The sequence below is a fragment of the Crinia signifera genome, chromosome 4 (assembly GCF_055691185.1).
Source record: "Crinia signifera chromosome 4, ASM5569118v1, whole genome shotgun sequence".
Classification (NCBI taxonomy): Eukaryota; Metazoa; Chordata; class Amphibia; order Anura; family Myobatrachidae; genus Crinia; species Crinia signifera.
Window position 1 is genome coordinate 257,723,065 of NC_139220.1, and position 17,217 is coordinate 257,740,281.

General features: G+C 45.6%; 1 protein-coding gene across 1 annotated transcript in view; it reads right to left on the reverse strand.

Moving 5' to 3' along the window:
• Positions 1-222: 222 nt before the first annotated feature.
• The window catches only part of CILP (cartilage intermediate layer protein), a 43,888-nt gene continuing 26,893 nt past the window's right edge, over positions 223-17,217 (reverse strand). The window contains exons 3-9 of the mRNA XM_083184314.1: positions 15,861-15,956; positions 15,483-15,752; positions 12,696-12,881; positions 11,944-12,252; positions 8,325-8,433; positions 6,626-6,783; positions 223-4,616 (exon numbers count right to left, since the gene is read on the reverse strand). Coding sequence (XP_083040440.1) covers positions 2,275-4,616; positions 6,626-6,783; positions 8,325-8,433; positions 11,944-12,252; positions 12,696-12,881; positions 15,483-15,752; positions 15,861-15,956 — 3,470 coding nt within the window. The 3' untranslated portion in view covers positions 223-2,274. The remainder of the gene's footprint in view (positions 4,617-6,625; positions 6,784-8,324; positions 8,434-11,943; positions 12,253-12,695; positions 12,882-15,482; positions 15,753-15,860; positions 15,957-17,217) is intronic.

Here is a 17,217-nt window from a genome sequence, read left to right on the forward strand (position 1 = left end):
GACTTCCCTGCCAGTGGCAGTTACAGATGTGAGCCTGCAGCACAGTCCAATATTCAAAAAGGGGAGCCACACCAGCTGCCATCCCAAACATCACTGAGAGTTGAGGTGATCCCCCCTCTTTGAATATTGGACTGTGCTGCAGGCTCACATCTGTAACTGCCACTGGCAGGGAAGTCCAGGAACAGAGCATTTTGTACCTAATGGGATGGGTCATGTTGGAGGGTATGCACTTGTACACCAGGGGAAAGACTCATACGAGCATTAGCATAATTACCACAAAAGACACTAAAGCCGCCACCACCACAGCAACGTGTGACTCAGAATCAGCTCCAAAACACTTAAGTTTTTACAATCTAAATTTTACTCTGTCTGAGTTAATTGTATTCTAGCAGTATTTACTGTACCTCAGCACAGGCTTTCTTAAATGCCCCTCTGTATCTTTTATTATTCCATAGAGCAATGGAAAAAAGATATTGTGTTGCTCATGTAACAGACAGAAATATAATTTTGGGGGCATGACCATATGCATCCGGATGGCGTTGCCTAATAGAAGCCTTCTCTCTGCAATGTTCCCTGAGAGGGATGCAATCAGATCCCTCCCATTCTTCCCCGCTGTGCACGCAAGCGCTGGCCATCATCATAAGCCCTCTAATTGCATATATAAAGCGGTAAAAAGAGTGGTAAAATTGCTCATAGCAACCAATCAACTTTTACTTTTCATTTTACAGAATACTACCTCAAATACTACCTCAAAGCTGATTGGTTGCTAGGCAACTTCTCCACTGGTCCACTTCTCCACTTGTTTCACTGCTTGATACATAAACAGCATAATATCTCCTATGTGTGCAAACAATGATACTACAAGATACGACAACTCTAATCTATGCCAGAACTATTACCTCATCAGATCATTAACTACAGTATATTGCATTCGTATTTATAGTGTGAAGATGGTTTTGTAATAATATCTTATATCACTGTCCCAGCATGACCCAGTAAAGTGAAAAGTCAGACTCTGTGTCTGTAACAATTACATAAAAATAAAAATAAAAAAGGAAATAAATTAAAATGTTATTTACATTTTCAAGTACATTATTACAGTTTGAAATGTAATGTCCCCCAAGGGCATGCATGGCCAATTCAAGAACGGAAGCTAGCAGTTTGCCCAATTGAACTGATGGATAAAACACATTTTAGACTGAACATTTATTGGAACCATATTTTTAGTCAGCATTTTCTGGCAAATAGTCATTGGCAATGCAGAGGCCGGTAATTGCATTTCCCCTCTAGAATTTCCATTTGATCTCTGCTCACCTTAATCTGGGTGCTAATGCATGATGGAAAATAACTTTATTATTCACTTTTTTGTTTACTTGCTTTTTCATGATGTCACATTTCTTCATTGAGATAAATAAATCCACTTAAAAATGGCATATGCTTTGTAAATTGGGAACATGTTATATGACATGAACTCACACAGCTTCCTTCTCTATTAGTGATGTCTGAAAATACCATTATGGCTGTAGCCTTTGACTCCATTATGAGACGTCTGTGACAGGATTCCTTCTGAGTCACTTTGAATATAATATTGCATAAAAGCAGAAAAGACGTTCCCTCATACAGACTGCAGTATATAGGTCACTTCTGTCCCTCGCACCGTAAATGCAACATTCTAGAATGTTTCTGATTTCCGTATCACAACTTCAATGGCCTAAACATCTGGAAGGTTGTGAGGGCTTCGGACTATGGAAAATGGATAATATAATCTTCAAGCAGTCCCCTGATCATTCTCACTGCTGAAAAGTACAATCCAAAGAATGACGAAAGGAAGGAAGTCATTAAGTCAGATACATAACTCAGATATATAGTATTCAGATCCCAAAAAAGTATGTGCGTAGGTGAGAAGCCTGTGTGCTATTAATGATATTGACTTTTTTTTTTAACATGTTGAAGACGGAGAAAGAAAAGCATTGTTCCATAAAATTTCTGTCCGCTGTAGAATTTAAGGAACCATATAAAGCAATATTTTTTTTGTTTCATTGGATGTTCATGTCTATTATTGCATGACCTTAATTGTCATAATTATCAGATGAATAATAAAAGAAGCTAAGAATACAGATATTGATATACATTCATGTACAGTATCAATCAATCCTCACATCTCATCTGAGATAATGATTTTAAATGACTTTAGAGATTTCAGTCCTGATAAAAGAAAGCTTTAATAAGCCCATGGAGTTAAGCTAACTATCTGTCCAGACATTAATTCCATTGTTACTGTGCAGGGCTGCGTTGTCGTGTTAAAAGAGAGTTTAGGCTGCCTGTAGACCTTGATCTGCTACTTGCTCTTTGCTGCCTTCCAAGTCTGCCTCCTTGCCTGGCAGCACTTGCAGCTGCCAATCCATTTCCACGGAACACACTTTGATGCCCCACATCTTTCTCCAAGCAGTTAAAAGTAAGAGCTAATCCTACATTATTTTTCATCACCCTTGAAGTCCCATCAGAGGTACCATCAAAGCATCTACCAAGTGCTATCTCCTTGGCTGTTCTTGGATCCTGATCAGTAACAGTGTAGATACCATAATTATGTCCAAGTGGATCAAGTGGAGCCAGCATTGTGTACTCATTGGTGTCATTGTTAACTGCCATTGGAAGATGGTTGATAAGATATTCATGCAACATGGTATTTATGACTTCTCTCCGACAGCTTCCTTGTGGAACAATCTTCACAAGTGTGCGGTCCACTCGATCTTGATCATATAACATCCCACTACACTTAAATTCCACGCATGCTGTTGAGATGTTGGGTTGTTCCTGGTCTTTGGTACTCCGGACATCTCTAATGCCATACAGCTGACCAACAGTCTGTGGGTGGGTGCCACCCATGTTTCGGGACCTCACCGTAATCTCCTGAGGTCCAACTATTTTAACTTTCATGTAGCAAGCCCTGTACTCCATTGGCTTGGGCCACCAAGCTAAATAATCAGCAGTCCAGCTCAATGGGTCATCTTCATTGAAAGAGACAGTGTTGTAGTCATATATATCCCCTTCCACTCTGTAAAACCTAAAATGTGCAGCACTGTATGGCGCCTCTTCACACTCCAGAAGTTTTTCATATGCATAAACAGGACCATTGCTTTCCTCAGCAACATTTGGACCTGGTTTAGCTACATTGATGCTGAAAGCTGTCTTTTTGAGTTTAGGGTCATCATGATCTGTTCTTCTGTAATTCAATTTATTTAGGTAGGGCTGTGGCACACCAATTATATTTGGGTTGAACTTGGGGGAAGATTCCACTGGTTCCAGCTCTTCTCCACCCATAGTAGCAGTAACAAATGCAGAGTAGGCATCTGGGGTTCTATCATCGCAAAATGCAGGCAAGCATGCTCCATTTGGACCAGTTATAGCACTGTCAAAACGTCCCCATGCTCGGGGATTGGAAGAAAATCCTGACATAGGTTCCATATTAATTAAATTCACGACAACGCCTTCAATTTGCTCACTAGGCAGAAATCGTTCACTCCTATATGCACGAATTTTCACATAGCATCTTCTGATTTCAGGTACATCTAGGTTAAATAGTCTTCTCTCCCTAATTTCCATGTTGCCAACAAGAAAAGTCCTCTCCTCTCTTTTACCACGTCGAACTCCTGTCGGCAGAAAGTCTCCCTCTTCCTCCCAAAGGCCTGTTTCTGGATTAAGAGACCATAATTTCATGCTCTCAAGGTGTTCTGACATTTTAACTTGGCTGGAGTCCAGGTAGACTTTAACTGCACCAGCATTCAAAGATTCTGTTGCCTTTTCATCAGTAAAGTCTACGGAGAACATTCCATAGGAGCGTAACGGCATGGTGTCTCCTTCCTCATTGACAAAGTTTAAGTCACTTTGGGCAGCAGCAGCTGTTGATATATTACGTGGATCCAAAAATGTGACACTGGCCTTTACTTTTCCATTATAGATCTCTCCATTTTGTCGATAGAAAGAATTTGGTGGGATTTCCAGTTCAGCTATAGGATCACTATTTTCTACATCTCCGAGTGCAATTTGGCTAGTCTCCATAGAATCCAATATCACTGGTTCTTTTTTCCTGAGAAGGAGAACCTCATGAAATACAGCACCTCCTTTTTTATTAAATGGTAGAACTTTTGTGGTGTTTACAAACTTCTGTAAACGATCAACAAAAGTGAGAACCAACCTCTCCGTTCCTGCTGGAACTTGGAGGGAGAAGGTACCCGCATATCCAGTTATGCTGACTCTGGAATTCCCCATGTATATTTGTCCAAATCGCAGTGGCTCTCCAGTATCAGCTGCCACTGCTCTCCCACGAACAATTATCTTTGTCTCTGTACATTTTAGGCACCCACACTCCACAGCCACTTTGACTGGAAGAACATATCCCTGACAAGAGACCTCTTTCACTTTTGTGTTGGTGATTCCACAGCAGTAGGGCACGGTGTCCTTACACCGCAGACTGTTGTCCAGATCTCCAGGGCAGGAAGTCAAGGGGCATTTTCCCACATTGTAGTACAATGAGTTTGTGGCATTTTGGAAACAGTCATGAGGAAGTCGGATTAGATGTTTCTCTGGTTTTGGATTGCAGGCATTGGCTTCATTAGCTGCAGTGAAATAATACATTTAATGATAGAATTAATGACAGAATACACACACACACATGTAGTACAGACAGCAATATTGTCCCCTCAGTCTCAGAGCTCATGCGATACAGACAGTCCTGGTGTCCCCAGTCTCTGAACACATGTAATCCATAAAGTCCTGTTGTCCCCTCACTCTCACATGTAATACAGACAGTTCTGTTATCCCCTCACTCTCACATGTGATACATATAGTACTGGTGTCCCCTGTCTCTGAACACATGTGATACAGAAATTCCTGTTGTCCCTCACTTTAAGGGAACAGTCCTGGTGTCCCATCATTCTCAGATGCATGTAACACAGAATGTCCTGTTGTCCCCATAGTCTCAGATCTCATGTAATACAGACAGTCCTGGTGACCTCTCACTTTCAGAACACATGTAATGCAAACAGTCCTGGTGTCTCCTCAGTCTCAGACATATGTAAAAGACAGTCCTGGTGTCTCCTCAGTCTCAGATCTCATGTAATAAAGACAGTCTTGGTGACCTCTCACTTTCAGAACACATGTAATGCACATACCTCCCAACTTCTGTCCGAATGAAGTAGCGGCCGAAAAGGGGGCGGGGCGTATGCAAACGAGGGCGCGGCTTATGCTAATTAGCCGCGACCTCATTTTCATACGAGAATAGACGCTGTGCGCATGCGCACAGCGTCTATTCTACTAGATTGGGGGTCTCCCAACTGTCACCCCCCGCAGCGGGACAATGCCTGCCGCGGGTGGGACAGCGGGACAGGACCCGAAAATCGGGACTGTCCCTCTAAAATCGTGACAGTTGGGAGGTATGCAGTCCTATTGTCCTCTCAGTCTCAGATCTCATGTAATACAGACAGTCCTGTTGTCCCCTCAGTCTCAGATCTCATGTAATACAGACAGTCTTGGTGACCTCTCACTTTCAGAACACATGTAATGCAGACAGTCCTGGTGTCTCCTCATACTCAGACATATGTAACAGACAGTCCTGGTGTCTCCTCAGTCTCAGATCTTATGTAATACAGACAGTCCTGTTGTCCTCTCTCTATGAACACATGTTCTCCCTGTGCAGCCATTGACCTCCCTGCATGTCACTAGTAGTACAGACAGTCCTGGTGTCCCCTCACTTCCAGGACATACTGTATGTAGTACTGACAGTCCTGAAGTCCCCTCACTTTGAGGACTCTTGTATTAAAGGCGGGTATGGTAAATTGGTCCAACAGTGTCTAGGTCAACATGTACAAGGTCTACCGGAAAAAGGTTGACACAAGCAACATGTCAACACTGAAAAGGTTGACACATGAAAAGATCGACGTGGGTTTTTAATGTTTTTTTTTTTTGTGCCAAAGTTGATACCTGAGCATGTGGACACTAATTAGTGTACCGTGTCCCCTTGCCATGGTTCACCTCGCTCGCCATTTTTTGGGCCAGGTGTTTTGCTCTGCTACCATTGGACTTGGCACACTGTACAATTCTCAGTTGGAGTCCACGTGCATGGCAAAGTATGAAAGAGTAAAACAAAATGAGAAAGAAGCCCAAAAATTCATGCGGACCTTTTCATGTGTCCACCATAGCCATTTCCACATTTCGCTTGTGTGGACCTTTTGGTGATGTATTCCCTTAGGTGTTGGTGTCAAGCTATTGATTGTAAACCCAGACATTGTCTATCAGCCATCCGGATACCAAGACAGTCCCGTTGACCCCTCATTCTCACTTCATGACACATGTAATGCTGTTAGTATTTGTAGGAAATCATGCTGGATTGTCCAAAGACTAGAATCTCATATTTAAGTAAAACCTAACCTACAGTATCTAGACATTTGCAGGTTTTTGTCTCTGTACAGCAGCCAAAGGTGTTGCCCAAACTCTAGCTACTGTATCTATCTTCTAGAAGATGCTATCTGTTTGGTTGCTAAGGGCAACATCTCCACTTATATAAACCCACACTTTAGTAAATACAGTATACCCTAAAGTGTGCACTCTCTGCCGTATTTCAACTCACCGATAAGTGTGAGCCTTGCGGGGTTGGATTTTACAAATCCAGCTTCATTTTTGGCTTTGCAGTAGTAATCCCCAGCTTGGTTCGTCTTCAGCTTGCGTAGGACCAGCTGGTTGCTGGATTTATGTACACTCTGATCCAGTAGGGTCCCATTGTGGTACCTTCAAAACAAGCAAGGTCAAAGGTAAGGCAAGAATTTAACCTTTAAATTCCACCTTACAAATATCTAAAGATTAGTATGGTTCCCCATAAATGTAAAATTAATTTTGTATGTCTATTCTGAATTACTATATTAGTTTCATTTTGCGCTACCAGATAACTAGACAACTTTGTTAAAGAGATGTTGGGGAGATACTTTAACATCCTTGAACTTCATAAAGATTTCTGCAGTGCAGGGAATATTGCCTGGTGGTCTGTATCTGCCAGGATGGGGAATATAGAACATTTTTATAGCTCTTTACCAGCAGCTGCTCCCACTTCAGTTTGGCAGGTGTGCTGCTGCTACCACCCATGCCCAGAGAGGAGAAAGCTGCCAATCCAGGATCCTGGCACCTGCACAAAGAATGTGCCAGGTGCCGGACTGGTGCCAGCACAGTTGCCACGGTGTGACTGAGCACGCGCAAACCCCAACTTAAAAAAAAAGGGCCAATATGGGCCATTTCTCATTGGGTATGGCCCCGTCATGTGTGTAAAAAATAATGGCCCCCCATTGTGGCCGCCACTCCCACGATTGACGCGAACCCGAAGCGTGGCGAGCGCAACGAGCCCGCGAGGGGCGGCGGTGCGCGTCCTCCAACCTTTTCATTCCCCTACTATCCACGTCGGCGTGGAGTTGAGAATAGATTAGTGTGGCGAGCGCAGCGAGCCACCGAGCCCGAAGCGTGGCGAGCGCACGCTGATACCTTCACAGATCCCTGCGTCCCCTCGCAGGCTTCACAGGTATTTGCTGCGCTCGCCACGCTTCGGGCTCGGTGGCTCGCTGCGCTCGCTCGCCACACTAATCTATTCTCAACTCCACGCCGACGTGGATAGTAGGGGAATGAAAAGGTCGGAGGACGCGCACCGCCGCCCCTCGCGGGCTCGCTGCGCTCGTCACGCTTCGGGTTTGCGTCAATCGTGGGGGTGGCGGCCACAATGGGGGGCCATTATTTTTTACACACATGAAGGGGCCATACCCAATGAGAAATGGCCCTTATTCGGCCTTTTCCCATTTTTTCCTATGTTAAATGGACTCAGTTTCAATGTTAAAATGATTTAACATTGAAGCCTATGGACAAATCTGGTCCATCGCATAGGCTTCAATGTTAAATATTTTAACATTGAAGCCTATGGAGAAATCGGGGGCATCGCGTCGGGCGCGCATAGGCTTCAATGTTAAAATATTTTAACATTGAAGCCTATGGGGAAATCGTGGGCATCGTGTCGGTCGCGTCGTGTGCCTTCTTAAGGCACACGACCGATGCAATGTACCCGAGTACTGCTTTTTTCAAAGGAAATCGCGGGCATCGTGTGCCTTAAAGTTAAGGCACACGATGCCCACGATTGTGGCCGTGCTAGGAAACAAGTACCCTCATGTCAGTCACCACCCTTGAACGCCAAATATATTGCTGACGTATTTCTGATGCCATGTGTCCCAATCAGTACTGTCACTTTTTTGGTACCTACCAACGCAGAATTCGGCCAAATATTTCAAGTCACCTACCACAGATACTGCTCTATAGCTGGCTCTCCCACAGCATTACAGCAGAATGTCACACTTTGGCCCACGCGACGCATCTTGGCCTCAGGGTTCTCCACTATGTAGGGCTTTTCTGTAAGTGACAAAGAGTTACACATTTCCAATTGTGACAATTGCTAATTCTAACTGTTCTATATTTCATTATTATAAGGTGAGCAGGAAGGCTTTGGAACACTTCTCAGAGCTCTACCTGGTCTTGCACTGTAAAATCCTCACATTTTGTCCGTTCTCCAATGATATGGCCACTAACTTGCTAGTTAAAAAAGTCCATGTCGGATTGTTGCTTTAAATATGACTACTATTAATTTAGTGTTACAGCTGAATGGGGCAATGGGGGACTGTTTATTAAATGTGGCCATAATTGCGTAATCTTGAGGTTTCCTTGTTGCTTGGCATACCTGTAGGTACAAAGTACCTATTGCTTGATAAATAATAATTTAGAAAGCATATGTGATACAGTGGTGGTTTTACCTATGGGCTGCAAGACTACAGCCCCTTAGGTAAAATCTGCCACTGTGCCGTGAATGAGTGAAGCCAAATGCATTCTGTGAGACTGCACTGGCTTCACTGTGACTGACAGAGACTTCCTATTAGAAGTCCAACCTGCCAGTCACCCAAGGCAGTCCCATTGGGAGGTGTTCCCTCCCTCCGAGATGCCTCTATGGGCAGGGCAGCCGAGAGGGGGCAGTGGGTACTAATTACCCAGGCCAGGGCTTGGTGGAGGGCCTCAGCAGGGGCCCTGGTCCGTCCCCTCCATTCCCCTTCCGTCCCTCCTGGGCAGCAACAGCAGCACACACTTCTACAGCATGTACTGTGCTGACAGCAGGCTCAGTATGAGCATCTCACTGACAGCGTGAGAGCTCATGCCTGCTGTCAGCACAGAAAATGCTGTAGGTGTGTGCTACTGAGTTTAGAGTATTCTTTCACCCCCCCTCTAAACATGTTGTGGGCATGACATAAGCGTGGCAGGTGGCCACACCTCCCACACTTAGGTCACGCCCTCAAAATTTTACCGGGGTCTGGCATTCCTCTTGACTGCCCTGTCTATGGGCTGCAAAGGCTGCAGCACATACAATCTGGGGTCTGCACATGCACAATACTGAGGTCCATACTGTGTACAGGCGCCTGGACCGAGGATGCTACTGCGCATGCGTCAGTCCCGCAACCATGGCAGGGACAGCGGCAGCAGGGATGGCAGCAGCAGGGACTGGTGGCAGTGGGGACCAGCAGCAGTGGAGGGGGGGGCACATTATGGCCAACAGCAGCCCCCCTCCTGCACTGAGGTAGGAGCCGCCGCTGCTGTGACATATGCCCTGGAGTATGTAAAGGTGGCCATACATCTACAGATCGATTGTCAGATATTACTGGGTGGAACAAAATCCTGGTAATAAATGAGAGCAAATGTTGACTATTTGCTTTGAAATGCTGGAAAACTGCCAAACTGTCACTCATCCATAACCATGTTTTTGTTCCAACCAGCCCAATCTGACAATCGATCTGTAGATGTATGGCCAGCTTAAGCTCTTCCTCTCCCTGTGGTTTCTGGTAGTGAAGTATGTAGTCAATTAGGTGCCCTGGCTGAAGCCAGAGACTGTCCCTCGCGCCCCAGGGGAGTGGGCACCAGGCTGATAATTAACATTATTAGCGTCCTTATAAATAAACGTTGGTGGCATACTGCCCCCCTCACCCCAAACAAATAAACATCGGTGGCATAGTGTGTGTGCCCCTCCCCCAACCAAATAAACGTTGGTGGCATAGTGTTCTTTCCCCTCCCCCTAGTGTCCCCCTCCAAAAAGCCCAGTTTAATCATTGGTGGCTAGTGGACCCCCCCCCCCCCCCCTGCCAAAAAAAAGTTTAATCATTGGTCGCTAGTGGACCCCCCCCTCCCAAAAAAGGTGTAAAATCATTGGTGGCTAGTGGAACCCCCCCCCCATCACTGCGTGGGCTATACACACACAGCTATTTACATGTGTTTTAAGGTATTTCCTGAGCGATATATTAAAATCGCTCAGAAAATGCCTGAATATCGCCCAGTGTGTGGGGCCCATAAATTTAGGACTTTAATTAATAATGCTTATTAATTTACTTTAAGTAAAAAGGACAAAATTGTAATGCTGTCTTATAGCTTCAGACAGCTGAATGCTTGGTTACATATAACCAGCTCACTCATATATCTTGAGCTATTCTTGGGGACTATTCTGGGCCCTTGTGAATTTCAGTCCATCTGCAGACTCAAATTCACAGAATACCTTGCGTGGACTGTGTAATACATCTGCCTTCCCACTCTAGGGGCCAGATGCACTAAGCTTCAAAAAGTGATAAAATGGAAAGTGATAAACAGCCAGCCAATCAGCTCCTATAGTACGTGCCGTGTTACAGACTGTGTTTGAAGAGAAGAGGAGGAGAGAAGGGTAACTAACATTGGCTAAGTACAGCAAGTAGGGTTCACATAGAAAAAGATGCATGAAAAGCATGAGTGTAATATTCCTTTTATACTAGCCTAAATAACCTGGGTTTTTGCACGGGAGCGCGCAAAAACCCGGATGTGAAAGCAGTGTAAATGTTCCCATTTGAAAGGACCCGGGTCATGAGGCCTGGCATTTCAACCCATGTAGCGAGCAGGGTTGAACCACGGGTTCAACCTGGCTCACTGTACAGTCTAAACGGGTTCACTGCAATGCAATAGCCGGTGTTGAGAGATGCTCTCATCTCCTTGCGCCGGCTCAGGACCCACCTCTGGTGACATCATCCGCCGGGAGGGGTAACAAGCCAGGTTGGAGCTGGGTTGCTAGTGTAAAAGGCGCAAGTGTATGAGCTGTATACCTGGCTTACATGCTACTGATGCTGACCACATGCAGCTTGTAATAATAAATTGCCATTTACAATAGTGTATGCTTGCAACCGGTGGTGGATTTCCCACAGGTTTGCCAAACATTCTGCCTTTGTTCTCTGGGAGAGGGGAGTCAGCTCGGCAAAGCAGGGGTGGAGTCAACCAGCATGATGCAAACAAGGTGTGGGGCGTGGCTGGGATTTACATGAAGAGGCTGTACAGGAGGCGTGGCATGCACAATTGTGTCATTGTGGTTCTGCACAATGCCGGTATTACAGGCATTGCACACTATTGCATTCAGAATGAATCAAGTGCCAAGGGGGTTGAGGGGGCTGTGGGGACTGTTGGGAATTTGCCCACTTTTCAAGGAGGGTTGGCAAGTATGATTACCTACTAGGCATATGAGACACCATTTGGTGGGGGGATGGAGGGGGGGGGGGAACAGCATGCTCACTTGCATGAGAACCCTGCTAGGCCGATGGCCAGATGAGACCAGATGTTTTTGTAATTACAACTTAAAAAATGTTCCTCCGGCATCCTGCACTGCCACCGAACTCGGGTGCTGTTACTTTTGACCGTATATATCAATTAACTACAGTAGAATATATAGTGACTTCAGTATGACAAAAGGCACAAATAAACTTGCCTCTGTGATACCAATGATTCCTAGTGACTTAACTGGCTGAATTTTAATATAACCTATAAAAGGGCTGTCTCTAGTGAGGCCCGGTAACACAGACACAATGTTCTTACCTTTCCTCTTTAAAGTAATATTGATAGATGAGTATGTGCCATTTCTCTTAGGTATTTTTACATTGACAACAGCATATTTTTCCAGCTTCAACTGCAGCGTGGTGTCTGGGCACAGTCCCACCACCCGGAACTCTCCTTGGCCATCTGAGACAGCTTTCACTCTAGGTTTCTTCGAGATGAGATACACGTTCACACCAGCAGCGGGCGCTCCATCTGTCAGTGCGACTTTGCCATACAATATTTCATTCTTACATTCACATACACTGCAGTCGGCGCTCACTTTGCCCATGGGACAGCTGATATTGCACACTGTAAAGAGAAATGATCAGAGATGTACCTGAGCACCTATATTTCAGTTTTGGCAAAGTTACTTTTTTTATAACTGATAAAAGCAGCTAAAACCAAGTCATTGTTGGACCTGTTAAAGAGAACATCCATTGTTGTGATCCAAACTCACCTGGCCAAAGTGTTGCTGGTTTATGTAATTTTCTGATCATACAGTACATGTGAGGCGGGGTATCATAAGGTTGATAGTGTCTAGGTCGACCTCAAAAGGTTGGCATGCACAAGGTCGACCCAAGGAAAAAGGTTGACAAGAGGTTTACACATTTTTCTGGTGTCAGTTTGAGGATTTCAGCACATGGACCCCCAATTAGTGTACTGCATACTAAACACTCATGTAGAGGCATGTAGAGTTATACTGTTCTCTTTTTACATTTGTATGTTAGGTATGTTTGCAAGCCTCCGATTACCTGTACATGGCGGGCCAGTACATCTGCGTCCCTCCTCCGTTGGCCCATTACAGACGTCCTGCCACCAGTCCTCTGATAGACAGGTCCTTCTCCGGATCTGCATACCGGTACTGCCACATGTGGCTGTGCAGGCGCTCCATGGTGACCACTCAGACCAACCTTCTTTCGGGACCACGGGACTAAAAACTGTAACAATAATGTATATATGTATAGTAACGAACAAGTTCTTTGACGAGGCCCCAACCATATGAATATGCTTTTACAGTTTTCCATGAAGTTACCTACTTTCTTAGATATAAAGCACTTGCATGCAATCCAGTTCATAGACACAAAGGGGTAAATTCACAAAAAATGGGAGTTCTATTGAACTCTACTACTTATTTATTTAGCACCTACTAGAAGATTATAGATAGAATCTGATTGGTATCTATTAAAGATGTACAGGTTCGGATTTACCCGGATTTTCTTATTGGCTATCGGCTGTCACATGTTTTGACAATAGAACTCCCATCTTAGCAAATTTACCCCAAAGTGCCAAGATTAATGTTTGCTACATATGGAACCAGGGGCGGATCCAGGAGAAAATGACAGGGGGGGCACCCAGATAGGGGAGGGGGGGGGGGTGCCAGTGTGCACGCTGAGGAGGAAGAAAAGGAGGACAGAGAGAGGGCGGGAATGAGATTAAAAATTAGGCCCTGGCATTGAAAGTACACAGCCCACCTTGGCGTCAATACTGAAGGATGCAGTTATGCGCACGCCGAAGGCGGAAAAGGGTGTGTGGTCTTGAGTGTTGTGTACCACACCATATACCACATCTACACACTGTGCAACAAAATAGTAGACCCCCATTATACTTGCCCCTTACACATTATGCCAAACTAAGTGAGCCAAAATTCACATTATGCCACATGGATTGCGCCAAAATTACCAAAAGACACCACAAACAATTTTCACCATAATGCCCATTACAAGTTGATCCCGAAGCGTGGCGAGGGGCCGCGGAAGCCCACGAGGGGACGCGGATACCTGTGAAGGTATCCGCATCCGCTCGCCACGCTTCGGGCTCGGTGGCTCGCTGCGCTCGCCACACTTTCTATTCTCAACTCCACGCCGACGTGGATAGTAGGGGTATGAAAAGGTCAGAGGACGCGTACCGCCGCCCCTCGCGGGCTCGCTGCGCTCACCATGCTTCGGGTTGGCGTCAATAGCGGGGTTGCGTTAACGGTGGTGGGGGGCCATGAAACATTTTTTTTTTAAACATATCCAATGTGAAATGGCCATATTGGCCCATTTCACATTGTCATTTTATTTTGCACATCATTTAACATTAGTGTAATAATTTTAACATTGCTGTCTATGGGAAATCGCGAGCATCGCGTTGGTCGCGTCGCGGCCCCTTATAACGGCCGCGACCGCCGCGATGCCCGCGATTTTGGGGTAAATCGCGGGCATCGCGTCGGGTGTCCTTAAGTTAACTAAACTTTAGGACAAAATCGGCAGCCCGGATAATTCACAAGTACCAAAGCTTGTCACCCTTTTCTAAAAATAACACTTTTTTCACACTCAAAAGCAAAATTAGTAATTTTGGGCTCATATTTTCTATGCAGTATTACTGTTTGTTTTCCCATGATCAGTGACCCGAAGAACTCACTACAGCTCACAGACCACCACACAATGGCCCTTATTCCAGTTGAATCGGTGGTCGGATGCGTATTTTCGGACAAGAACCGAGTGTTCTTAGCCCCGCCTTCCGTACGGATCGCTCACACTGTCCGTATGCGGTAAGACGCAGACCGAACGGACTGCAAGTGGATTTTTCATGTGAACACCTCCTCCATCTCTGGGAACCTCCCCCATCATTCGATGGTCGCCGACCATCGAATGCTGTACCAAGTGGTCAGGCAGCACCGAGTGCTCCAGACCACTCAGGCATTTCTCCTTGCAAACGCAGGGATATGGGCGGGCAGATGGCATCCGTCTATGTCATATGTCCGCCACCCCAACACGTGCATCAAGGCTGGATTACCATACGTACGCCCAGCGTTTTCTTGGGAACGGCCATGAAACGCGGGGCGTACGCATATGGTAATGAGCCCAAACAGCCCTTAACGCCCCTCTCCACCCCCTGTTCGATTGCTCCAACCGATTGTTTTCTGTACAGAATTCATGCCGTATTTGGACGTGCGCGGCGTTCGCACATGCGCAGAGACGCCTATGCACATGCGCAAACACCAACCATCGGCTGTCCGTCCGCATTCGGAGCCATCCGACTCAATCAGAATAAGGGCCAATGAGCCTAATTCAGCAAGGATCACTAATTTGCAAAGAAATTGCCGTCACCCATACACAAAAAGAAAACACCCTGTGCAATACTGCAAATTTGCAAATGGATCGCTAATCGCTCTCCACTCGTAAATCCATATGCACTTCCCGAACCATGAAAGGTTTTTGCAGTCTGTAGCACTGAGGCTTCAAGTAATCAGTGACTTTGACAGGTTGATCAAGGCCACTGCTGACATCAGGGACCCACCCTGAAAAAGCTTGGGCACACTCAGGCAAACGGCAGGTTTCCACCCCCAAATGTCGTCTTCCCGTCAGTCAAACTGCGACTAGATTGCGTTTTTGATTCATACACATTTTGTCTCGCAAATCGCCCTTGCTTGATGTGTGCAGAATGCATGTAGATAATCACTTAATGTTTTAATTCACTGATGAGCAGTCCATGCTAATTTAGCACCAATAGTCCTACTCTCCAATTAACTGACAATATAACGATGGTGGACTTACCCACAGGGCACAGGAAGCGAACAGAATAATTAGAGCAGTTTTTGCCCTCGGCCTGTTCCTTGTTGATGCACCAGAATCCCTTTGTCAGGCTGTAGTGTACCACTTCTCCCGTCTTGCTGGCTGGCACCCATTCTGTAGTCCGTGCCTCCATACGCAGAGGTTTTTGGCAAACCCGATTTGAGTAGTAAAACTTAATGGCATCCAAACGCTCATAGTCCCCATTCCCCCCTGGGTGATCAATGTTGAACCAGGTCGTCCATTCCTGGAACTCTGAGGAGTATGAGAACAATATATAATCACGTGTGGCACAGGTAGGCAAAGCTATTTAAAGTTGTATAAAAATCACATAAAATGCCAACAAAGACGTCATTTCTGTACCATCTGCTTTGTTCTTTACTACTGGGGTGGGGATTTTCTTCCCTATGCGGATTTTCCTTGTAGAATGATTAAGGACAGCATTGCCATTCTGCAAACCTGCAATTGATGACAATGTTATCATGTTAAGTTCAGTCCAGACACTTGTATTTGCATGATATTTATTTTTAAACATTTAGGCGAAGTGGCTTGCGGTGCCGATTCACTGATTTTCATTGGAGAAAATATTTCTCTTTCCCAATTTCAGTTGACTGACTATTATTTTTATGCGTTCGAAAAATGAAGTTTGCAAAGTTTCTGCACAAAGAAAAACACACAAGACTATAATTCCTGGCATGCAATACTTTCCTTCCCGCTATACAATATTATTTATCCATGTGTTTCAGTACCACAGTCTTCAATATATTGAGATATTAAGTAAACTAGTTAAATCTTGTATTGTACCCCTCCACACACACACACACACACACACACACACACACACACACACACACACACACACACACACACACACACACACACACACTCTAAAGGCCCATACACATGGGGTGATTTTAGTGCTATTTCTAAGTGATCTGAAGGTGTGTGAGACCCCCCCTTTGTTCTGAACCTCAGCGGCGCACAGAGAGAGTCGCCGGACCTGCCGCGAGTCCAGCAGCTCTCTCTGTGCGCCGATCAGGAGGCGGAGCCTCCACTTGCAAGTAGAAATTGGCCCCTTGCCAGAAGTGCCAGATGGCCAGTCTGGCCCTGTGTATGAGTGTGTGATGTGTGGTATATGTATATCCCAAATTATTCCTAATTGTTTAAAGCCTCCACCATAATGTTAGATATTTGTTTGCAATCATACTCAATGACAGCAATAAAATCAGGGGAGCTATTCATATTCATTTGCATCCCCCATGCGTTCACGCAGGGGACCAATGGTGTGCGCCTGCGCAGATGCGTTTCTGTTCGCCGGGTGCACGCACCCAGGACAGTGGGCAGGGAGCAGAGAAGGGCGTCAGGCAGTCCCATTAGCATATGGGAATGCCCAGCATTTCATAGGCGTTCCCATGAGAGCACTGGGAATTCTCATGCTAATGAGGTCATGGGTGCGAGGGGCGGACAGCTGACATCACCATATGTCAACTGCCCACCCATTTCTGGGTCACTTTTATATGCGTGCACCTTCCACATCCCTCGCAACATGCATTTATGTTAAACATCCATTAGCAACCTGGTAGTGAGAACACATGCTACAAGGGGGGCGGCCCGGAATTCGCCGGGTGTGGTTTGGTGAAGTCGCAAGCCTGCATATTTGAAGCCTTGCGAATCAACCAGAATAATCCCCCAGGTGTGGTGTTGTTTCTTCATCATCGGT